The following is a 25,197-nucleotide window of genomic DNA, read 5'->3' on the forward strand; positions in this document are numbered from 1 at the left end:
TATAGACATTGATGAGATCCCCATTGAGCTTTCTCTTCTCCAGGCTGAACAGTCCCACATCTCTTGGCCTTCTCTTATAGGAGAGATGCTCCAGTCTCTTCATCTTCATGGCCCTTTGCTGGCCTCTCTCCGGTATGTCCATGTTCCTCTTGTACTGGGGAGCCCAAAACCAGAGTACTCCAGGTGTGGCCTCACCAGTGCTGAGTAAAGGGGAAGGATCACCTCTGTCAAGCTGCTGGCAACCTGGATACTATTAGCCTTCTTTCCAAAAGGGGCATGTTGCTGGCTCATGTTTAACTTGGTGTCCACCACCTGGAAATGGTTTCCAGGACTGGCTGTTCTATCACCTTCCCAGGGATCAAGGTGAGGCTGATAGACCTTTGGTTCCCTGGATCCTCTTGCAATTCTTGAAAACAGAAGTGACATTTGTTTTCCTCTGGTCTTTGTGCATTTCCCCCAGTCACCATGATTGATCAAAGATTATTGAGAGTGGCCTTGTGGTGACACCTGCAAGGTCCCACAGCTCTTGTGGGTGCATCCCACAGGGCCTATGGACTTATGTATGTTCAGTTTGCTTAAGTCTTCCCTGACCTGATCCTTTTCCACCAAAGGTACGTCCTTGCTCTAGACTTTCCCCTGGGCTCTGGGACCTGGATTCCTGAAGGCCAGTGCTGCTAGTAAGACTAAGGCAAAGAAGGCATTTAGTACCTCAACCTTTTCCATGTCCCGTGTAACCAGGTGCCCCATCTCATTCGGCAATGCGCCCACATTTTCCCTAGCCTTTCCCAACTATGTACTTATAGAAGATCTTGTCTTTGACATCCCTGACCAGCTTCAACTCCAGTTGAGCTGTAGCTTTTATAATTTCATCTGGATGCTCAGACAATGTCTCTCTCTTCCTCCCAACTTACATGTCCTTGGTTACACCCTCCAGATGCTTCCTTTTTGTGTTTGAGTTTGGCCAGGAGTCCCTTGTTCATCCACACAGACCTCCTGGCATTTTTGCCTGACTTCTTGTTCACTGGGATGGGCTGCTCTTGACCCTGGAAGAGGAGAGCCTTGAATATCAACCAGCTTTCTTGGGCTCTTCTTCATGCCAGGAAGGCTTCCAAGCAGACCTCTGAAGAGATCAGAGTCTGCTCTCCTGAAGTCCAGGGTTGAGAGTTTGCTTTTTACCTTCCTCCTTGCTCTCAGGATCCTGAACTTCATCATCTCATGGTCACTGCAGCCAAGGCTGCCTTTGACCTTCACAGTCCCAACAAGCCCCTTGTTGGTGAGTATGAGGTCCAGCAGAGCACCTGTATCCTCACTGGCTCCTCTATCAGATGGGTCAGGAAGTTCTCATTGGTGCACTCCAGAAACCTCCTGGACTGATTATGTCCTGCTGTGTTGTCCTGCCAGCAGTTATCAGGGTGGCTGAAGTCTCCCATTTTTTGGGCACTATAACAGTGCTCATCTTATCTCCTAAGAAAACATGGAACCTGGCACTTCTTTATCTGTGGTTTTGAAAAAGGATGGCTTGAATCAAACCTTGCTTCTCTCAGTGTGCCTTACTAATGCCCTGAGCACCAATCAATCACAAATGGAAGCAAGAACATGTCTTTCCCAGATGAAGTCGCTGATGAAAAAGTAGTAGGGCAAGCCACTTGCTTGCTTGACCTTGTATCACACTGCATGTTCAAAGCAGTTTACACCCCTGGGCTGAGCAAACTTTTTGCGCTGCTGCTGGGTAGCAGGTAGGCAAAGCACAGGGAAGAGAGGACAGTTAGGGCCATGAAGTCTTACAGGCAGAAGCAAAAATGAGAGCAGGCTCTTAAATGAGTCTGCAGTGGGCGTTCCCAGTTTCACAGCAAACCTGTGGAATAGTGGAGCTGCTAGATTTCTGGGGAAAAAACAAGCCCTACATGCCTGGCACACAGTGGAAAGAATCATTGTAATAGACTAGACTATAAGCTTGATGATGTGAATTTGGTGTTAAAACTGAAACATGAAGTAATTGCAAACATCAACTGAGGCTATGGTAAGTTGATTGCTATGCTAGTAGTTATGGAAGCAGCTATTTTGTGCTACTTTATCCTCAATTTCTACGGCTGTCCATTCCATACATTTCCCAAAATGGGAAACTGTCCCCCACATAGAGCAAGACGACAGAAAAAATTGTCTTACTTCATTTTGCAGTGGCACAGAGCATGTTTTGCTGCTTGGTGTAGCTGTATGATACCCAGAATATCGGGGAGAACTAAGAAACTTGGAAGAGGCCACGTATTGTTCTCAGCATCATGCTTGAAGGTCTAAGGGCTGGCTCCTCCTTGCCAGCTCATGACTTCATTTGCTAGTGCTGTTTGCTGAAGGATTACTCTACTGCTGCCATTGTATTTTTTTGGGACACAGCTTTTATGTTAGCCACCAGTTCATTTCAAAGCAGAATGCTAAACTCATGGTGTTTCTGCTGCCCTTCCTGCATTGACAGTAGCATCTTTCTCTGGGCTGCTCCACCAAGGCTTCTGGTCAGCTACCTTCCCGGAAGCTAGATCTGGCCCATTCTCTGGACTTGCTGTGGTGTCATCCAGCATGAACTGGCCATCATGGTCTTCAGAGTAAGTCAAGAACAGCAGCATTACCTCAATGGTAATGGGTGCAGTGAAAGGAAAACTAAAGTATCCCTGGGGAAAAAAAAAGGCTATGGAATTGTTTTCTAAATAATACAGAGTAATCTGAAGTAACATAATGTCCTGTTGCCATCCTCAAGGCACTGCACTGAGCTTTGTTTGCCCCAGCTGTTTTGATCCAGTGGTTAAGGAAAAAGCCCCAAGGGTGCTCACTGAACTGAAAACAGGTAGTGTATTTTAGTGCTGCTCAGTCTCAAGACAGTTGTGCAGGAGTCTCGGCCCTAGCCAGAGGTAGGATTACTTTCTGTTTCCTCCCCTTGACTCAGCCAAACTGTCCCGGTGATAGAGCAAAGGCTCCTGCTGGTCACACTTGTACAGATCACTGATGAGCTCATTCAAGTAGAATTTGAAGACACTTTGCCTACAGAATTTTATTGCTGCTGAGACAAACAGAAAAAAAAAGTAGGCAAAACATGCAGGGGATCAGTATTCCGTAGGTACCCAAAAGGGAACTACACTTGAGGTACAAAAATCACAGTACCAGTGGTCTAGAAAATGAAACCCTTAACACTTACAAGAGCTAGATATGTTTTCTAAGACTAAATTTCCAGATATTAGAGTTACAACACGTGTACCACCATGTAGCAGCTATTTCCAGGAAGAAAAAACAAGTTCTCTTCATGATGCTTTTGCTTCAAAGCAGTATGAAAAGCATAAGCTCTGTCCCAAGACAGATGGCAGAACAAGACTAAACTACCACACTAGAGGTTAAATCTGGTCCTGTCTTCTCAGCATATTTTCTGAAAGAAGTTTTTTGCTAAGATTTTTCTGTGAATAGCTGTCTAAAATGAAGGGGGTGGTATCTTTAAACCAACATCTGGTCTAAGAAAAGAGGCAACGAACAATTTTGTAATTATATTGGAAATGCTTCATCTACAATAATTAGAACATTCATACAGAATTTTCAAGAGTCAGCTTGACATAACGCACACAATACATTAATTTCAGAACATCCTAGATGCATCAGTTGGTTGTATTCACCGACAGTTCATCCCCTCTGCAGGTTCACATGTGCCCACAGGCAGGGCTGGTACTGCTCTCCATGACACACCATGGAGGGGCATCTGCTTTCAGCAACCAAGGTGGAAGTCAAGCTTCACATGCCAGCAGGCTGACCGATTCCCAATCACACACGTGCTGATAAAGCCTGGAGGTTTTTACTCCTGCACAGTAGTGAAGGAAGCTCCTGCAGCAGCCAAGCAACCACTGGCTGTATACGCAGTATGTTGCAGGACAGCATCCAAACAGCAGTCAGATCTAGCTCCAGGGTGAGGACCAAAGCTGTGAAAGGAAGGGACTATTTGACCTCAAGTGCAGTAGCTTCAGAGAGCTTGTGGATTGCATGACTTCAACAGACCTGTGAAGATTGACCACATCCTTGTCAGCTTCATGTATAACGTGGCTGCATTAGAACCAATCCCCATTTAACAAACACCAGTACAATCCCCAAAACATTATCGTTATCCTAACTGGTACAAAACTTAACTATATCTTACTTATGTATTATAAGTACTTGTGCATACTTTGTTAACAGAGTGTAAGATCTAGAATTCCTAAAAAGAACACCACAGAATCTTCATATAAGCCCAGGCAATTGCACACATACAGGAATTACAAGGCTTGGAATAAAAGACAAGCAGGTAAGGGAGTCTCCTTGACCAAAAGGCAGGGGTGAAGTGCAATTGCCTTCATTTGAGCTTGCATCCTGGAGCTTTATACAAATTGCAAAGTCAGTTTAATTACTTAGTTTACTTCTTTGTTTTTAGAAATGACTATGGCTGGATAGAACAACAAATAGTAGGAAGTGAGGGTGAACTGCTTGTAGTCCTTCAATCATCCACTAATGCATACAAAACAAGCATCACAAGTTATTCACTGGCCCATTTATGATGTCTGACATTGAACACCGCCTCTAGGGTGATGCTCATCATCTTCATAGACTTCTCCATTATAGTGATGTTTTCTTTTTTGAGATGGATCAAAGTCCACTAAATCCACTTGTTCCATTTCCTCAGTTTCTTCAATTTCCTGCCTTGTAGGTAGCAGTTTTTCAAGTAAAGACAGCTTATCTGAGGAGAGGAAGCCACTCTCTGGGAAGTTCACCTGAAATCATCAAGAACTGAGGTTACTCAAGTCTGCCTGAATTGGCCTTTTGCCATCCCACTAGAGGTCAAATATGTACCAAAGTCAGCTTTACCATCGCAGATGACGAACACAGTGCTTAAAAAAAACACCTAAAAAATAGCTTAGTGACTCAATGCCTACAAAAAGTTAGCTTCTAACTCTGGCAACTTAACCAAGTCTTATCCAACATTTCTTCTGCCTCAGGCTGCCCCCTGGAATCACCCTAGAAGCAAAGCACAGGATATATCAACATTAGAGATATGGTTGAATCTCCTCTCAAACTGTAGCAGACAGAGCTGGCGCCCACAGCTCCTAGCATTAGCTTCTCTCCAGAGAAGAAATCAGCATTTTCCAGCCTACTCCTTTGCTCCAGCATAAGGGGAGTTACTAATCCATCCTTCCTACAGCATGACAGAAACTAAAGAACATGCCAGGCAAATGAAAATTCACAAGGTATCTGAAGAAATTACACTGGTACTTAAAGTACTTTCAGAACAGAGTGTTCTGGAAGTTTTCTCTTTGTTCTAAACTGCAATTCTGTTTGATGGACTACATGTTCTCACCATTGTCAAAACCAAATACCAAACCAGGACATTTGATAATTGGTATCTCTTCTTGATTGAGGTAATGCTTAGAGGTTAAATTTTGGATGGATATTCAGTGCTGAGCTGTGCCATGGAAGTAAGTTGATCCACTTACCCTGAATTCTATGATCAGACGTCCTTTTTCATATGGTCTGCGATAAATTGGCATGCCTTCATTCAACACACACTTAATAGCCCCATGCTTTACAACCTGGCCTAAAAAATAAAACAAAACAAAAAGAAGGAAGTGATCCATGCAGGCAACAGAAGCAGCTTGAGTTTTAACTCCCTTCAGTATTTATGTAACCTTCTACATTGTGGTTAGACAGCTACACCAATACGTAGTAGTCTAATAGGGACTTACTGCCTGGTAACTTCTGAGTAGGAAAGCAGGATGACGTCTACATTACATTGTTGTAACCTTGTTATGCTTCCCAAAGGAAGCATACTTACAAATTTATTAAGTGCTCCATCAGTTCCAAGGCTGAAAAAGTGGTTTTCAGAGACCCACGGCCTTCAATTCTCATGAGGTATCCTCAGGATACAAGTATGTCCATGAGGTAAGGTCTGTTACTATATCACGCAAAGAGAAAGTTACTGCTGACTGCTATCCAAAAATTCTTTTTTGTTTAAAGATTCGTACTGCAAAGACTAGGGGAAAAAGCTTGATCCCAGCACACATCCCCCCTTGTACATCAAGATGGGATGTTTCTGTTCCTTCAAATTTCCAGCTTACATACACTGTATGCTTGGACTTCTAGCACAAAGCAAACCGACACTTACCAGGATGGGAGGTAATAATAATAGTTCTGTTATCCAGCGTGGTGATAGGCTTTCGAAAGCCACATAGTGCTTCAACCAGTTGAATATCCATAGACATAAGAAGGTCTTCATCTCGTCTAAGGCAGAACCAATCAAAAACAGTCACAGAGAGGGAGAAGCAGGAAAGGATCATACCCAAATTCAGTATTTAACTTGACAAGGACAATAAAGCTGTAATTTTAATAGAAGCCCGAAGAACTAAAGAGTACTGAATATTGATGCAGCACCTCAAACCAGAAATTACAGGAACGGTACCCATGCTGAGAGCCATTACTGATCAAGTCTAGCTATCCAAAGCATAAAAGTATTTACTGAAGAGAAATAAATACAGCAAGGCTCACTTGATTGTTTCACTTCACCGCTTCTTCCCAATTCTAGGAAAATCCCATAGCCTCCTAAACATTGCAGCTATGACAATTAATCCCTTCCTTCATGTAGACTGATACTTTAAGTGCATCAGCTAGCTTTACATTATTCTGTTACACTCACTTTCTGAAGATCTGGTACTAGGGAAGTTTGAACAGGTGATAGCCACTCTGGGTTATGATGAAATTACTTTCTAGAAAGCACCAAGAACTATGTGGAAGAGAGAATGTAATTGTTTTACTTGCCTATTCTGACTTCAGCATGGGAGTGCTAGTGATGTCTGCATGCACTGCATGTTCAAAAGCTACAAAATCCTCCAGCCTATTCAAAGAACGTAGTTATTTCACTCAATCTGTTTTAAAGGTCTCTGGAAGGAAGCTTGCCTGAAGAGTTAATTTTAGATTCTGACAGGAGAGGGGGAACATTCCACTTGTCCCAGAGCAGCATGAACTCAGCATAACCCCACAAGACCAGTAATATCAATGGTTATCTAAGCACACTACAACTGAAGGCAGCGGGCAGAAAGGTGGACAAATATAAGCCGGCAGAGGTGTGAAGTCACAGGTAACCATGCAGTTTGGCTCAGACTGTCCCTGTGGCATAGCTGATTCAGTATCTGGTTTCACTGGAAGTTAAGAAAAAATCAGTGAGTAAGCTTATCCAAATGGAACAGAACTGATTCTTAACCTGTGAGCTCAGTGTTCTTCGGCAGAGAGTTCTGGTAGCAACTTCCAGAGCTCAGCACTATACAGGCCAGTAAGGCAGACCAGCTGCAGGTTTCCCAAGAACCTTTCACTCACCATTTCTATTTACAAGTACAATCTCAGTGGCTGGCACTGAGACAAAGGCTTTCTCTGAATCCATTGACTCCCTAGTTACTGCTCTGAACAGAAGCAGTGAGACACCAAGTGCAACACAATTCTGCGAGATGACCAGTGTTGTGTTTCATTGGACCAAAATATGCTGGACAGACTCACTCCACAAACAGTAACTTGAAACAAGGCTTGCAACACCAAGCAGTACTGTCCAGTATCACGAAATACTTGAGACATAGTCAACGCTGCTTGAGTCACTTTTGCTTTTGCAATAACAGACAGGACTGATTACCCTGCCCAGGGCACTCAGGCAGGATGAAGTGTGGGAAACCACCTTTGGTCTCATGGGTGCATACTATAATCACTAAGTCCATCATAAGTAAGATCCCTGAGCAAAAGTAAACACACTACAAGTTTTCTGTGCCTTGAAGTCAAGTGTGCAATGAACAGCTGCCTACACTAAATGGTAATTTTCTGAGATAAGTGATGAAATGCTATCCTAGAAAGAGCAAGGAAATAATCACAAATACAATTATTAAACAAAATCTGAGTATTTCAAGAATTCTTAAAATTCAAGACTTGTAAACTCTTAATAACTAACTGATTTTGTTTGCCTTCTGTCCCCTTCCACTGCCAAAGCTCACAAAAGAATACCTTGTGCTACTAGAACACAAGTGGCTGTGACTAGTTGTACCAGGATTCCTGTGCACCTCAGTGCTCCATTGGCCACCCAAACTCACAGGTGAGTTCTAGCCACACGATCCTAGGTACCAATATTTCCAGCAGATAAAAGGTGAGTGGTAACCAAGGAAGCGTGTGGACAAGCATCTCAAGAGTTAACACCAAGGACTTCAGGAGTGTTTTACCTTGTAAATACAGCGTGGTCTTTTTGATCCAAGACTATTATAATGTCCCCTGGCTCTAGTCCTGGCTCTTGGTCCCCTTCACCATGGAATGTTATTTTCTGACCATCCTTCATTCCTATTGCAAAAAACAAACATTTTTCATTTTCTTAAGCGAAAAGCAGCAATAAAATATTTTTATAGGCACAAGCTGGTACCAGGAGATCTCTGCATCTTTAAGTTAGAACACCAGGACCTTCCCTTGAAGCATTCATTTATTTTTTTTAATCCACATGTCCAACAGATTTTAGCGGTGCCAACCTGAACTATGTTGCAAGATCATTAAGCTAACTGTAGTGCAAAACAGCCACCTGCCAAGATAAAGTCCTTAAGGGAAATATTATCAGCACAAGTACTAAAAAGAAAACAGAAACACTGCATACAAAATACATTTTTAGAGCAAGTGACCAATGAGCTTCTTCAGTTTTATAAATATACATGGCAGAGCTACTTATGAAACATGAGCTCAGTGCCTGCTGAGTGCAAGAAGCCTTCTCCCTAGGACCACAACTGTCATTTAAGACACCCGTTTCACCCCAGATAAGTCTCTCTACCATAAATTCTAGCTGCCTCATTCTAGCTCACAATCTCGTTTTTCTATAAGGAAGAGAAACTCTTCTCAGTGATTTCCCTGTTTGAAACGTCAGTAATACATCCCTATTAGCCCTCATATTTAACGTTACTGTAGGACTTTCCCCTCTTAAAAACAAATCCAGGCATTGCATAAGGTGTGCTTATGCATACAACAGTTGCAGGTAATAATTAGGCAAAGTCTGTAGAAGCCATGTGCTTGTCAGCTTGCTCTGTCTTACAAGCTGCACTGCTCCAGAGTGCTCCGAGTACTCTGCCAGCTTTTGAGCAGCCTCCTCAATGAAGACGCGCTTGTCACTCAACACCATCGCACTGTTGCATTTTGCCAGGCAAAGAGTACCTGCGCTGAACAGCACTGTCAGGGTTGCATAGGAAAGAGTTCTAAGCATGAGAGGCTTAGCACTGTCTCTGCACCCCATTACTATAGCAGACCTGGTTCCCCTTCACACCGAAACACAGTAGAAGTGATCGGAGTCTGCACGGTTTCCTTACAGGCAGGGAAAACTCATTAGGTAAGTTGAGCCACAAGTGATGAGTTTTATTTTAATCAGTCCAGCTATCTGATCAAGATTCATGCTTATGAGGTTGCTCAAAAATAATTCACTGCTTACAATACTGCAGGTTTCAGAATTCATTCTTAGTTACGTGCACAGGTATTAGATGCAAATGTAGAAGTAATCAACCTTCCCTAAAAACAAGTGTCCTACTTTTTAAAGCCAATACCATGCAATTTTATTGTATCTGTATTCAGTGGTGTTACTCACCAAATCAACACCATGCATTTGCTAAAGCTTCTGTCCGAGTGCTGCAAAGTCAGTCAGTACATCCAAGTTCAATACTTCACCTTAGTAAGACACCTCACCTTTGTCAATGTGAACTTCTAGTATCTTCTTCTCTCTAACGATTTTTCTGCCAGTACAGCTCTTACACCGGTCCTTGGGGCTGATACGCTCCCCATGCCCCTGACACTCCATACAGACAGACTGGATTTGTTGCACCATTCCTGGCCCAATCTGGTGAATTCTGATCTGCATGCCTGTTCCTCTGCAATTAGGACAGCATTCTACCGCACCTTTCTTACCACCACGACCTGAGGAGAATGAAAGTTGGAGACAGATGGTTAGTGCTGCCAGAAAAAAAACTCTGAAAGCTTTAGAAGCAACTTGTGTTTAGTTTCAGTTTCACAGATACCTTCACATTTGTCACAGATAACATTCTTCTGCAGTGCAAGTTTCCTCGTTGCACCATTGTACATATCTTCCAAACTTACTGACAACTGATGGACCACATTTTTGCCTGTAAAAGAAAATGGATATTTACTCAAGTTTGAAAGCTTGGTCTCTAAGTAAGAGTAAACTTCCCATGTCACTATGCTCAAATCACAATAAACCAAGTCTATGAGCTTTAACATCCTGTTTTAATACAGCTTCAACTCATTTTCCTGGTATTAGTCAATAGCCCCTTCCTATCATGTCAAAGTAGGTAACAATTCTAATGGCTTTGTCAGTAACACTTGTCTTTCAGAATAAGTCAAGAGATTATTCTGTGAAAGCACAACCTGTACCAGAAGCAGAAATATGTAGAACCTTAGACATTTAAGTTTTATAATAGCAGGAGTTCAGTTTTAACAAAGTAACTGAACGTATCTCCAAGGAATTGGAAGACGTTGTCTAGAGTCAGCAAAGTATTTTCTTCCTCTCACCAGGGGACTTTCTGGAAAACGAACTGAGTCATTAAATTTTTACACTCAGGAATTAATTATAACTTTAGCTACTGCAGGCTTAATTTTGTGAAGGACACAAAGTTTTGGCTTACTAAGAATACTTTGATACAACACTGTAACATGTTGATACAAACTCTTACTAAGAAGTGATGAGGTCAGCACTACTCTTAGCAGCATTTTACTGCAGCTTCAACTCAATTCCACAGAATAACACAGGAAAACAGAAAGTTTTCACAGACTGAATTTGATTTGGCTGTCCTATTTAGATATAGTTACTGATCACATTTAGACACTACGTTTAGGGTAGCCAAGTTAAAAAAACAATTTTAAGTTACACTGCCATTCTATTTCCTATTCAGCCTATTAGCAGCCGGCTTTACATCGGGCTAAAGGCTTTCCCAACACGAAATCTGGTTAGCTATTAACGTGTAGCAATGCACAAGAGACCAAACTACCACTGTATGAACCAAATGCCCTCCCCCGACTCGTTTCCCCTGTTAAGGGCTAGGCACAACGTTTTCTCCGATTTTGAGATCACGCCTGTAACTTCATTTTAACGCTATTTAAACTCTTATATCTACGGCATTATCCTCAGAGTCTCTGATCCTGTCTACCAGAGCGGTCACGCTGTAAAGTCTGGGAAACAATCGGAAGATGGCAGGTTACCTCGTCTCTCTCTCTGCATCCTCCCACCGCCGCCAAAGAACATATCGAATATGTCCATGGGTGACCCGAAACCACCACCTGAGCCACCCTCTTTGATGGCCTGCTCGCCTCCTTTGTCATACAGATCCCTCTTCTTTGGGTCTGATAGTACTTCATAGGCTTGGGAAATCTGTTTAAACTGCGAGAGACATACATCGTGCCTCAGACACCCGGGCCTTGAAACCCCGAACCGCACGCCAGCGGGCCCCCCACCCCCGGCCGCGCTCCCGCCAAACCCCCCCAGTCGGTCCCCTCGACCTCCACGGCAGCGCCCCGCGGGGCAGTCGGGCCCGCACTCCCGTCCCGTCCCGCCCCGCCGCCGACCTTCTCGCCCTCATTTGGGTTCTTGTCGGGGTGATACTTCAGCGCTAGCTTTCGGTAGGCCTTCTTCAGCTCCTCGGCGGAGGCATTGGGCTTTACGCCCAGCACATCGTAGTAAGTAGTCTCCTTCACCATGGCGGAGGGCGGCCCCTGAGCAGCGGGCGGTCCCGCACCCCGCGGCGGCTCCTCGCGCAGCTCCGATCCCGACTTTTCTGGAAAGTTCCGAGCCGGTCCCGCATCCGGGCGCTTTTGAGCCGACACCGCCCCACCCCGGAAGTCCCACCCCGCCAGTCGCAACGCTTCGAGGGGGCGGGCAGCCAATAGGAGTGGGAGGCGGAAAGCGGCTGGCCAATCACCGCCGACCCTGAACGGCCGAGCTCGCCCGCCGACGCCACTCCCGGCATGCACCGGCCGCGCACCGCACTGCGCATGTTCTAGGCGGGCGGCCGTTCCCGCCCTACGCCGCGAGGGGGGCTAAGGCGCGCGGCGGGCGCCAGGAAGGCATTGGCAGTCTGCGCGTCGGGGAACAGTCGCCGCTGCCTCGCGTTACGCGCGTCTACTGGGCAGACCCTGCCCCCGGCACCTCCCGCGCCCAGCGCTGTGGGCGTGGGGCAGTTCCTTATGGGGAGGCACCGAGCTGCAGGCGGGTACGCAGCGACACCCCGTCCGCCGCCTTTCTAGCCCCGCTCGCCCACCCACGGGTCTAATAGCCGGGGCGGTGCTACTGTGCAGGCCTGTTGGCGGCCCGGCTCGCTGCCCCGCTCCATACCACTGCGCCTGCGCCGAGCCTTGGCTTCCGCCTTGGAGCGCGCGGGCTCAAGGCGCCTGCCCTGGGCCGCGCGCCGCGCCCTGATTCTGGTCACGCGGCGGCTGCGTTGCAGCAGCCGATTGGCTGGGCTGGCTGCGGCGCTGGCGGCCCGCGCGCGGGGTAAGGGTGGGGCTCAGCGTTGCCATGGGGACGGGGCCGGCTCCCCTTCAGGCCGGCGGCCTGCGGCGCCGCGGGTCGGTAAATACCGTCGTCCGGCGGCGACGGGGGGGGCCTGGGGGGCGGCGGAGCTGGGATGCTCCTCCCATCCGCGGGAGCTCCCTTCCCTCTGCATCGATTGTGTGGTGCTGGTGGTTGTTGCCGTATGCCAGTCCCCCGCCCGGGTGGTAGGGCATTGAGGGTAAAGGCGGCACCCTGAGGCGGGGTGTGTAGTGAGCGGTGGAGGGGGCCCGTCCTGACCAGCAGGCCGACCGGGAGGTGCAACTGGGTGGGCCTAACCGCACTCTGCACGTTTCTCAGTGTGTGACAGTGTTGGTGTTGCAGTGGGGACGGAGGGTAAGCTTATCCACCGGGATAAGCTTACCACAGAGTCAGGAGAAGTGCTTAGCACCAGGCACCAGGCAGGGGGGAGGGTGTGGGATCTTTGCTGTGCAGGGTCAAATTTGTGTAATCTTGAAGGTCCAGTTCTGTAGCATGGTCCATCTGCAGACTGTTGCTAAATGAAGCTGTCCCCCTCTCTTGTCCTCCTGTCTTCTGCTTTCTTTATTTTGGTGGGTAAGTTAATCTCTCAGATCAACTCTGATTCAGTCGGAAACAAATCACTTTTTTGGGGGGGTAGGCTTTTCTGTCAGATGAAACTGTTGATCTGATTGATTTTTCCTATATATGATCTGTGGTGTGAGAATGTATGGTGATGTAGAAGGAAGGAAAATAGAATTGTCCTTTGAACAGCAACTTGCTCTTAGATTATGCTAGTGTTAATGCTGTGCTTTGCCTTGAATTTCAGAAACACGAAGCCAGTTAGCAGAAGTGACTCAACTAGTGAATGGGCTGGCAGTAGGATTCCTAGACCCCCTTCCACAGGAAGGTGACCCATCGGGAAGCTGTGTTTTAGTAACATACAGTTTGTTTTGCTCTATAGCACAGTGATGCGTGTCTGTTGGCTTGTGGGGAAAGAGAAATGCAGTCAGCGAATGAAACTGCCACACTTGGAAGCAGTGGTAATTGGGCGTGGCCCAGAGACTGGGATAACGGATAAGAAATGTTCACGGCAGCAAGGTAAGGTTTAGCTCAAATCCTGCTTTCTACGTGCAGCAGCAACTGAACTTGTGAAGAGTGCGAGATACAAGTACAGCACTCATGTTCATCAGTAAACATAATTCTTCTGCTTGGCTAAATTACAGTGAAGCTAATGGACCAATGTTTTGGCCACATTTGAGCAGGGTCTAAATGGGAAATTACAGTTTTTCCTTGAAATCTAAGCAGACTTTCCTTAGGCTTGCTGCTGCAGTCACAGGCTTCTGGTCTCCTTTCTCTGCATGGTCCATTATGTTGCCTGATTCTTGAAGTCATCAAGCTTTTTTTATAAGCACTTATGGAGATCTCTGGGTCCTAAAAAATCAGAGGAGACACCTATTAACAGAAGTTCACCTTTGTAAACTAAGGCATTGAACTGTAACATGAGTGCCCAGGCCCACAGTCATGTTCCACCGCCTGCATTCTTACTTTGTGAGTGGCACTTCCATCTCCTTAGTCTTCCACCAACTGATTTTTAGTATAACTTTTGTTATTTTATAGATATGAAAGAACATATGAACATATCTGATCTATAAAATACTCCACATTTTCCCTGCCTTATCTTTATTCCCTCTGGACACAGTCCTGCTCTGTGCCTTGTTGTCATGGAGGGCTGGTGAGAATAGTAAGAATGTGTAGAAGACTTGCACAGATTTCACCTTTATTCTGAAGTAATTTTGCTGATCGATGATGCAAAATACTTGGATGTGACTCTGTGTATGGGTTGGTTCTGTTTTACCTGTGGTCCTGGAAACAGAGGATGAGGCAGAAGTATCTTTGCATACATTCACAGAGATCAGCTTCTGAGGGTAGGAAATCTTAAAATACAGGAGTGTCTTCTGCAACGGTGGTTCAGCAGAGTTCTGGCTTTTTTATTTACAATGTTTTGTGACACTTTGTTCTTTCTTTCCAGTTCAGTTAAAAGCAGACTGTAACAAGGGGTATGTCACAGTTAAGCAGGTATGTTTTTAAATGGATATACAATATTTCTGATACTTACTGGGACAGTTGTACTTAAACTCCACAGATGCTGCAAGTGATGATTCTGAGCGCTGGGTCTGAAGGGCCTGAAGCTGTTTTGTGACTGAGGAGAGCACAGCGAGTGGTCCTTGGAAGGGATCTGTTTTTCTTTTGTGTGTGTCTGTGTACCTCAATTGAAAGACTGCACTATTCCTTCCAGATATGCTTCAGTGTCAGACAGCCAGACTTGCAGCATCAGGGAATGCTGCTGTGAATCCTCAACCTGTTCTTCCAGGCACTACGTTTGAGAGATTTTGGAGTTCTTCCCCTATACTTGCTGATCTGCCTCCTGAGCCTTTAACTTCTAAAGCTGAGGCAACCCTTCTTTGGTTGGTTCTTGTGTTAATGTGACTGGGCAGTTGTGGAATGTTTTTTTGTTTTGATGGCTGATAGAGCCAAAGGTGTGGTCACCTCTGGGAAGGGATGGGATGTGAGACAGCACTGCAGGCGTTCTCATGTTACTAACTGAATGGATGTAGGCCTACTCTGTCATACTTAGAAGCACCAGTATCCCTGAGGTAATGTGAAGGGAAAATTGTCTGGCTTCAGGTGCTGGGGCATGTATGTGTGCCCGCAGCGTCAACATGTGTGGATAACATATCAACATGTTCTGCCTGCTGAGGAGTAGCGTCTTTTGTCAAAACACCTCCAGAGCTCAGTAAGCACAGAGACCCAACCTGTATCTGGTGAATCTGGCAAAGATCTCTCAGATAGTTTATCACAGAGGTCAGCCTTAGCCACAATGTGAATACCATGTTACTGGAATCTCAGGGCTGGGAATACTTGCTGGCAGTGGGTGATAGCATGTTTTCGCTGCCTGCTCTAGAGTTGCTTCCCAGGTGATTTGTGTGGTGCAGGGTTACAGTGATCAGCTGTTTGGTGATGTATTGGTTCAGGGCGTGTGAAGTGTACTTGACTTCAGTGAAACCGCAGAATTGTATTCTGAAGAGATTCTGGCTGGAATCAGGCGGGTGCTTTAGTGGAGTGAATGCCAAGTGATGAGAGGCACAGTATCATCTTGTGAAGCAGGCAGGTATCGCAGTGACAAACCTAAAGAAACGTTCTGTGACAGATTTTATCAGTCGCAGGGAGGAGCTGGTTTCCTAAAGCTTGTTTCATGCATAAACATTAACCAAAAGCATTTTGCTAAAGTCGGAGACTCCTAATTTCCCTAGGGTCACTCTCATGATCAGGCAAAATCCGTCTATCAAGCAGTCACTGTAGGTTGCCCACACCGCTTTGTGTTATCAGTTAGGCCTGAGACAGAGGAAAATATATTACTTTTCGATTATCAGCTAAACTTCAAGCAACTTCTCAGTCTTTAAAACACTATTTTGAGGGGAAAGCTATTTTAGAGTTGCATAGAGCTGTAAACAAATGCAATGAGAGAGGCAGGTAAAAAGTTGACCTTGCTGTCCTAATTTTCTGCTAGAACAGACTAAATAACAGAGTTGGTTTTGTGAAAGTGTAAGATACAAAATGAAAATAAAAGCCTTAAAATCCAGGTAGGCTGGTATATACTTTGCACAAGCTAAGGTGGACAGAGAGGTTTAGCCTCTCTCAGAGGAACAGGCAAATGTTGTCACTGTGTTTGAACAGTCTTCTGTGGGCAGGAGAATGGTTATCACATTCAGCTTGGGAAAGAAAAGAAGAACAGCAGCAGGGAGCTGACCCATATGTAGTGGACACTTCTGGGGGCTCAGAGAGACTTTTTTCCTGAATTTCTTTTTTTTTTCCCCTATGCAGGAGGGAGTGTGTTTTAAGTGTTAGCAGTGGGCTGTGCTTGGTGAGCCAGTGGTTGTGAGCCTGAACTCCTTTCTCTCTTGAAATGAGCCAGAAGAGTGTGCTTGTGTATTTGAAGGCAGATGTGTTGATGGGACAGCATTTGGTAGAAAGAGAAAACAAAATGTAGTAAAAAGGAGAAGAAAGAGAAAGTTAAATAATTTGAAAACAGGAAACTTTCTGGGTATGAGTGGACTGAAATAATTTGTTAAAGCTACTGTTACTGTTCAGAAATCATTGTTACTAAGGCTGTTATTATTTTAACAGTTGTTTAATAGGTTGTTAATTTTTTTGAGGAAGTGCGGCATAGGTCTTGCTGTAACTCTGTAGCCAGCTGCTACAGAACTGTGGGGTCCCTGTGACACCATGCCCTTGAGGGTTGTGTGTGGACAGCTGTGATTGCAAGACTGGGCTGCACAGAGATGTCTCCAGCGTTGGACCTCCCTGATCCTGTAGAGTGGGTCAGCATGGGGAGGGGGTGCAGTGAACACAAACCACATTTGCTTTCCAGGATAGCGATATTCCAGGACAACAGAGCGGTAGTTGGTGATTCCAGTTAAATATCATTTGCTTTTTTTTTTTTCCCCCTTTTTCTCCCTACCAAAGATAGGAGTCAACCCAACTAGTGTTGATCTCGTGAATATTGGCAAGGATGAAGAGGTGAAAATGAAGCCAGGCCAAGTTCTGCATATTGTGAATAAACTTTACCCCTACACGGTGCAATTTGCTGAAGAGTCAGGGAAAACTGTTACAGAAGCAGAAAAGAAAATACAAACCAACAAGATGCGACGTGAGGTCTCCTCCGAGAATGATGATGTAGAGCTTGTGCCCAGAAAAACAATGAAGATGGAGATGGTGGATACACAAGGCAGTTCTGCAAATTCCAAGCTAAGCAATACTGGTGTATCTCCTCATGAAGGAACTTCGAGCAAAAAGGCAAGTGTATTGGTATTAGTATTTGTGCTGTCTCTGCTGCAGTTGTCTCCTCCACTGGGGCTCTGATTTTTTACTTTTGCGGGTACTACTGATGGGGAAGAGTCTCAGGTGAACACAGATCCTCAGACTATTCAGAGTATGTGAGCTGACATGCGCTCAGGCAAAGACTTTGCTCTTGATATCACCCAGGTTCTGAGACAGTTACCTGGGACCCATTCTAACCTGAGCTGGGGAGTGGGTTTGTGTGAAGGGGCTTCCTTGTAGTGAATGAGGATTAATCTCTGGTTCCTGCTGCAGTGTCTGCTAGGACAGTCCACATGAGCTCAGTGTAGCTGGAGTCACACACAAGGATACTGTGCTGGACCTTGAGATGAAGTCTGTGGTGTTACAAATAGAGCAGTGGTTATGTAAAAGCTTACACACAGAGAATGGAACAACTTGTCACTCTCTTAATTTTTAATGGCCTTTTTCCCCTCCTGCTTTGGTCATTCCTTATGATAGAACCATGTTTACATTAATGAACATTACCAGCCAAAATGTTTTGAAAGGGAGTTTTTAGCCCTGCTGAGATGGACAAAATAAAATACTGTTCTGTGCATCTGGAACTATAACAGTGCAGTTGCTGGAGGAGAAGGCACAGAAGTGAAACCCCTCAGTACAAAATTTCAGTCCCAGGTTGTGGTGAGTTGACCACTTATTTCATTTGTGAATGCAGGTGAATTAAATTAGGACCAGATTTCTGGTTGTATGAGCCAGGGAGACAAGACAATTCACACTGTTTCTCTGTCAGCACTATCATAATGTTTGAACATCTTCCTCTAGAAGAATCTGATGAAGATCATCATTGATAATGCCTATAAAGTGATCTGAACAGATAAAACATCTGTTTTGAAAAAAGTGCACTCGAGGCACCTTCTATTAGGCATTCAATAACCAAGTTAAGAGATACCTGGTAGTTTTGGCTTGATCTTCCTGTGCCTTTCTTTTCTGTACAAGCTACTCCTTGCCTTGCACAATATCAAAAAATAAATACATCTAAGACTAGGGCCACACACTGCAACCACTTCTTTGTTCTGTGCAGAGCAGCACATGATAGGACAATTAATGGAGATCCTTGTACTTCCTTTAGCCCTTGTGATTCATGAAGCAGAGGGTCTTCTAATCTGTCGTAAATAGTAATCAAGGACTGTGCCATAACGTGTGTGCCAGTTATTAAATTCAAACAGATCTAGAGCTCCTTGTTGTTAAATTTCCAACATTTGAAAGACTTAACTTTGAATCTTAACAGTATCTTGTTAAAAGCTTTCAAAAGTAGCTTTGTGAGAGCAGTTGGAGCAGGTGTGTTGGCATTTATAGAAAGGAAATAATTCAGCTGTCATTCACCTGTTATTTTACTGTTGTATACTAATGAAAGCACTTAACGGAATGCTTTAAAACATATAGTTGGATTCTTAATTCTCTTATTTTTTTCCTTCTGTGCTTTAGGAACATTTAGGACACTGGAGTCAGGGTCTAAAGAGCTCCATGCAAGACCCAAAAATGCAGGTGAGCTGTACGCTTGTATTTTACAGTAGTTCCTGTCTAACAAAGTTAAATGAACTTTCTTTCTTCCTTCTGCAGTTTACTTTAATGATTTGATTAACCAGTGGAATACTGCTTAAGGGCTGAATTGTACTTGCATCTCTCTGTAGTAGCATTAATTCGGGAGTCTCTACTATACTGATTTTGCAGCATTTAATTATCTTAATTATCTTCGAGCTCTCTACACGGTCAGATTTGGCCCATGGATTTCAAAAAGGTTGCTGGGAGAGCAGGCAAGCAGTGCAGTTGCTTTGTTTCCACAGGGAAACCAACTAAAATGGAGATGTGGTGTGAAGCTGAGCAAGTAAGGAAGATTGCTATTTTCCAGCAGTCAGCACCGCCTTGTTTCCAAGCACAGTGCAGTTTCCTGTTTTCCAGCACTCTTTACTGCAACACCTCTGTGCCAGCTGTGAGGATGTAACCCCTGGCTCCTCCTCCACCCAGTTTCTTTGTGCCCACAGGAATTTCCTGGGCGATTTCTTTTAACCTTCTGCAGATGCTCCACATGCACCTCCCTCCCTCTGCTTCTCTGTGGCTGCATAATGGTTTTCCTTGAGCTCATTTTTTGTTGTCTGCTGCCTGCTTTTGGGGAGGTGTGGTGGGTTGACCCTGGCTGGAGACCTGATGCCCACCAAAGCCGCTCTGTCACTGCCCCTCCTCAACTGGACAGGGGAGCAGCACAGGAGGACGGGGAATGGGGGTTGTGGTCAGTTCATCACATGTTGTTTCTGCCGCTCCTTCCTCCTCAGGGGGAGGACTCCTCACACTCTGCCCTGCTCCAGCCTGGGGGCCCTCCCACGGGAGACAGTCCTCCACCAACTTCTCCAATTTGAGTCCTTCCCACGGGCTGCAGTTCTTCACCAGCTGCTCCAGCGTGGGTCCCTCCCACGGGGTGCAGACCTTCAGGAACAGACTGCTCCAGCATGGGTCCCCCACAGGGTCACAAGTCCTGCCAGCAAACCTGCTCCAGCGTGGGCTCCTCTCTCCATGGGGCCACAGGTCCTGTCAGGAGCCTGCTCCATTGCAGGCTTTCCAGGGGGTCACAGCCTCCTTTGGGCATCCACCTGTTCCGGCATGGGGTCCTCCACAGGCTGCAGGCCATGGTCTGCTCCACCATGGACCTCCAGGGGGACAGCCTGCCTCACCATGGCCTTCACCAGGGGCTGCAGGGGAATCTCTGCTCTGGCACCTAGAGCACCTCCTTCCTGTCCTTCTGCACTGACCTTGGTGTCTGCAAAGTTGTTCCTCTCACATCTTCTCACTCCTCTCTCTGTCTGCAAATGCTCCTAGTTTTTTTTGATGGCTTTTTTTTCTTTGTTTTTTTCTTAAATATGTTATCGCAGAGGCGCTGTCACTGTCACTGATAGGCTTGGCCTTGGCCGGTGGCGGGTCTGTCTTGTAGCCAGCTGGCATTGGCTCTATCAGACATGGGGGAAGCTTCTAGCAGCTTCTCGCAGAAGCCACCCCTGTAGCCCGCCCCCGCTACCAAAACCTTGCCATGCAAACCCAAACCAGGAGGTCAGACTCAAGACGCAAAAATTTGACAAATGTTTTTTGTGGCTGCAGTGTATACACACTTTCTTGTTACTGTATTCTGAGAGAGCCCTGAGAGAATCTTCCCTATCCATGTACAGAACCTACTTTAATTTTATTTTTAAGTTACAGCAATTAGGTAGACAACTCATAAAACCCAAGCTGTTTAGCTCAACTCCAAAATAGGGAGAATGCTTTCCATCAATATTCCACAGTCTGGCAGAGTAAGGCCTGAAGCTTACTCTTGGTTTGGGCTGGCTGACTGCTGCATGGCCATCTTAATGTTAAAGATCTGTTTTTCCCTTTGTACTTCTCAGCAAGAATATGTGTTCAGGAGGATGGATATCACAGACACCTGTGATACTTTGTTCTTGAAATTACTGAAGAATTTTAGTTGGAAAACCTGTGGAGGTCACCCAGTCTGACCACTTGTACTCAGTGTGGTTGCCCCGGCTTTTGTCCGTTTGGAGATGATCTCCAAGAGTGAAGATCTCTCAGCCTCACTGGGCCCCTTCAGGTGATGGTCACCCTCAGACTGAAGATAATTTCCTTGATAACTAATTAGAGGGTCCCTATATTTTGATTTTTTTTTAATCTTTGATATTTTTTTTGTTAAATTCAAGTCTAAAGTGTTGAACTGTGTAGAGTTGGATGCCCATTCTCCTGGAAATGCCAGCAGTTGCAAATGACTCTTTCTATGGGGAATGATAAAGCTACTGAAATACTTGCTTACTTTTTAAACATGAAGTTTAATCTTCATCCCTTTGGTGGAATTTCATATAGCACTTACCAAGACAGTGCTTTATTGACCCAAAAGATAAGCTGGTTTTAAAACTGTTCTTTGAATGTTAGAACACAAATAACTGTTTGTGACTTAGTGTTAGCTTTATTAGTTGTGGTTCTGAACTAAATTCACAAATAGAACTCCTATCTTTGCCATTTATTTAATATTTGATTAAAACCCAATATATCTTCTGAAAACACTTGATCATGATCCCATTCCCACTGGCTGCATATGCAGACACTAATGTGTGTATATAAAAATATGACAGCATCAGCCAGTCTTGTTGCTGAAAAAAATAGTCATATGATTTGTGTGCTGATAAAATTTTTATCTTCCTGTAGAGCAAGACCGATCAGCTCTGTATATAAACATATGAGAATAATGAGCAAAGATGAAAAAGACATCATCCATCTCTCACCAATAGAATCGCTGCTAAGAGATCACACAGCACGCAGTTTCTGCTTCAGAACCTGACAGATTTTTATTGCCGGGGCAGCTTGTCCCCCCTGTTCCTCCACATGCTTTGCTACTGTTTCTCTTCATCAGCTGCATCAAATTGCTGCAGAAGGCAAACCAAAATGAAAACAGGGGAAGAAGGGCATGATAGACAGGAATCTGTTCTCCTTTTTGTGAGTGATCTTACAAAGTAGGACATTGGGTAGCATGAATTCAAATAGCTCGGACTCTTTGTAATGCCAGCGGAGGTCTGTAGCGCTGAGCACGCTATTTGTAGCACCTCTGAGACTTGTGTTTCACTCCAGAAATCTGTGAAGGATGAGGCTGTCTGGTGCATTCCTGTGTGCTCTGTATTGAGCACAGTGCTGTGATGATAATTTCAGTGACTGCAAAGCTTGAATGTAGCCTGATGGATGTAGTTTTTCCTAGACCTCACTGGTATCTGAGTCCAGGTGATTTTCAAGGGAGTTCATATCCACCTGTAGCAATGGTTAACTTATTGCTATGTACGAATAGAAAGATTTTTTTCCTTCAAGTATATAAAGAGGGATGCTGGAACATCTCTCCATAGCTCCCTGGTGCATGGTATGGAAGAGGGTATCTTAGACCAGCAGGTATCCTGGACCAATGTTGTTCCAGCAAAAGGCCTCCTTGAAGTGGAATGCTCTGCTGCTTGATATTTCTCCCCATCCAGTAATCTTTCCTGGCTTTCTTTCCTGGCAGTCCCAGTTACACTAGCAACACATACGTGTGCTTGGGGACTTCTGCAACCAATCTGCAATGGGATGTGCAGATGGATAACATCTCAAAATCCACTAAATATAGTGCTTATAGGAATAACAGTCTTTCAGTCAGTAAATAATCTAGTTATTTGTTTTGCAAGGTTTATAAAGATGAAAAGACTGTAGTCATCAAGGATAAATATCCCAAAGCACGTTACCACTGGCTCATCTTACCATGGGACCCCATTTCAAGCCTGAAGTCAGTCACCAGGGACAATCTTGAACTCCTGGAACATATGCATGCAGTTGGGCAAAAAATGATTGACCAGTGCCCTGCCAGAGAGAGCCTGGAGTTCAGACTGGGTTACCATGCTATCCCCAGCATGAGGTAAGACCTAGATGGGTCATCAGGTGGAGACCCTGTTCTTCCAGTTACACAGATTTGGGGCTCAATCTGTAATGTGATCTGGCATTGCTAAAGAACAACTAATCCTCCTAAACACTACAAACAGTTTGGTGTCCGAGTCCTTTTGGTGCAGCTGTGCGCACACTGCTGCACACATGCTGATGGGCTACACAGATGTCGTGGGTCCAGTGGGAAATGGGTTCCCCTAGCAGAGGTCTGTAGCTGGGGCGGTGGTATGTCTGTGGTCCTGTCCCAGTGAAAGAGGTGGTACTGCCACTGGCCAAGTGCTAGGGCATCCCCCCTCCCAGGGCACCAGTCTGGGATCAGAGAGTGACTCAAGTCCTGCCTGATACTGAGCAAGAATTTGAGTCTTGCGCATAAGTAATTCCAGATGTTATAGTGCCCAGTGCCTGTGTCCAGTGCAGTCAGTGTTCCTAGGTTGTGCTCCAGTTCTTGGATGAAGCTTTGAGTCACTGATAAATTCCATTCAGGTACTCTACAAAGTTTAAACCTTTGGTTTATTAAAACCACTATCTCTGCCTTTTTGGAAATTACCAGGAATGTAGATTGTAGTTTGGGGCCAATGCAATAGGCAGACTAATGACCTTGACTGTTTAAGTGAAACATTTGGCATGAGAGAGCGCTTCCAGAACAGACTGTTTCTTCTGTCACAGCACTGTGGGTCAAACATGGTGAGACTGACCCATAAGGCTGGCAGTCTGACTCTGCTGAATCATGTTTGCAACTAATACTACTGCAAAAGAACTTTGAGCATTGACATTATTCTTCTCTTATCTACATAATATTTGTTTCAGTCAGCTACATTTGCATGTCATCAGCCAGGATTTTGATTCTCCGGCCCTGAAAACCAAAAAGCACTGGAACTCTTTTACTACAGACTACTTCTTAAACTCTCAAGGTAATGATTATAAAAGGTATTTTGTAACATGTAATCCTGCTTGTGGGTTCTGGCTTTGGGCTTTTTTCCCAAACAAATGCGTAAGCCATAAATTCTATTGTAACAAGTGAAAAGTTTAATGTACTTTCCAATATGGGGAATAGCACTAAGTAAAAGTCAATTGCATTTTGTGACTGGTTTAAATTAGAATGCAGTAATGACATGCTGTATGTGTGAAGCAGTGCGCAGATTCTGCAGTGTCATGTGTTTCATGACGCCACACGGCCCCAGTATGTCTGGTCTCTTTTTTCAGATGTGATAGAGATGGTAAGAAGCAAGGGAAAAGTGATGGTGAAAGATCATGTCTCCGAACTTCTCAAATTGCCCCTCAGATGCCATCATTGCAAACAACAGCTGTCCACTATCCCACAGTTAAAGGAACATCTCAGGAAACATTGGCCAAAATGACTTTGCAAAAAATCCTCTTACAACTTGTCTTCAGACTTCAGGCTAAAACAGAGACCTCACAATGTTAGTGGACATGTATGCTTTTTGTTAACCGGAATGACAAAAGTAAGTGGGGAAAAAGTAGCCTGGAAACAGCAGCATACTAAATTTGTAATAGCTTAGACACACCAAAAAAAAAAAAAGTAAAATAAAGTGACTACTGAAATTAAAGGTGTGTTTGCAGCTTTGTTGTGGTACTGCCACCCTGATCTGTGTGTGAACCAAAGTCTGGAAGAGTTGTTTTGTTTGGATGAAAGGATTTATTTTAATTCGGAAGCTGAGGTGTTGAGCCCAGATCTAGGTTTCTACTGAGAAAGGAAAGAAGCAAACAATGATTTAGAGGTCTTTTTCTAGATGTCTTCTGCCTATTGCTGAAGTTTCTCTGAAGTGATAATGTTGCAGAGGCTGGTGTGGCTGACAGCAAAACTGTCAGAGGAATGTACCCAGAGTGTATGGACAGACCATCAGCGACGGCGTCCCCACCTCGCTGTACAGGGCGTGGCTTGAAGATTTCAGTGCTGCAGTGCTTCCCTTGGCTGTGAAGCAGGCATCACCCCTCACCAGGCTAGTCACTGCTCAGGCTCCAGGAGGGGCAGCCTATCTCTTTCATGTACAAGGATGTATTTAATCGTTAATATATAAAAATACATGCATAATACGCAATAACTGGCTTTATTGCTCCCCAGAGTAATAAACTACCGAGGTTTGCAGTTGCTTGGCTGTATATATTGAGCTTGGCACATAAGTCATGTGGTTTAATTCAATTTTGGTGAGCCTCTGTCATTTGATTGTTGTCAAGATGTGGACTCCCAGATAGACAGCAGAGCAGTAGAATAGAAATCTCTTTCTGGGTCCAGAACTGGTTTGTAGGGTTTAATTTCATTCTAA

At 44.9% G+C, this 25,197-nt stretch overlaps 2 protein-coding genes across 8 annotated transcripts; one reads left to right on the forward strand and one right to left on the reverse strand.

The window, feature by feature from the left end:
• Window positions 1–3,514: 3,514 nt before the first annotated feature.
• Window positions 3,515–11,869, reverse strand: DNAJA1 (DnaJ heat shock protein family (Hsp40) member A1). The gene is made up of 8 exons (XM_054809851.1): window positions 11,626–11,869; window positions 11,263–11,440; window positions 10,065–10,169; window positions 9,736–9,963; window positions 8,247–8,361; window positions 6,161–6,276; window positions 5,493–5,593; window positions 3,515–4,772 (listed from the first exon to the last, which is right to left on the reverse strand). The coding sequence occupies exons 1-8, from the start codon at window positions 11,755–11,757 to the stop codon at window positions 4,554–4,556; spliced, it is 1,194 nt and encodes a 397-aa protein (XP_054665826.1). The 5' UTR covers window positions 11,758–11,869; the 3' UTR covers window positions 3,515–4,553.
• Window positions 11,870–12,077: 208 nt separating this feature from the next.
• APTX (aprataxin) lies at window positions 12,078–25,156 on the forward strand. Of its 7 annotated transcripts, none has more exons than XM_054810457.1 (8): window positions 12,078–12,269; window positions 13,530–13,666; window positions 14,598–14,644; window positions 17,093–17,422; window positions 18,908–18,967; window positions 22,660–22,886; window positions 23,720–23,823; window positions 24,116–24,475. In XM_054810457.1, exons 1-8 carry the CDS (start codon window positions 12,244–12,246, stop codon window positions 24,268–24,270), a joined length of 1,086 nt encoding a protein of 361 aa, XP_054666432.1. In that variant the 5' UTR covers window positions 12,078–12,243; the 3' UTR covers window positions 24,271–24,475. The 7 variants fall into 7 exon arrangements, with proteins under 7 accessions (XP_054666432.1, XP_054666438.1, XP_054666431.1 ...); XM_054810463.1 differs by lacking the exons at window positions 12,078–12,269; window positions 24,116–24,475 and adding exons at window positions 12,569–12,624; window positions 24,664–25,156; XM_054810456.1 differs by lacking the exon at window positions 12,078–12,269 and adding an exon at window positions 12,569–12,624.
• Window positions 25,157–25,197: the final 41 nt, after the last annotated feature.

The sequence above is a fragment of the Grus americana genome, chromosome Z (genome assembly GCF_028858705.1).
Source record: "Grus americana isolate bGruAme1 chromosome Z, bGruAme1.mat, whole genome shotgun sequence".
Classification (NCBI taxonomy): Eukaryota; Metazoa; Chordata; class Aves; order Gruiformes; family Gruidae; genus Grus; species Grus americana.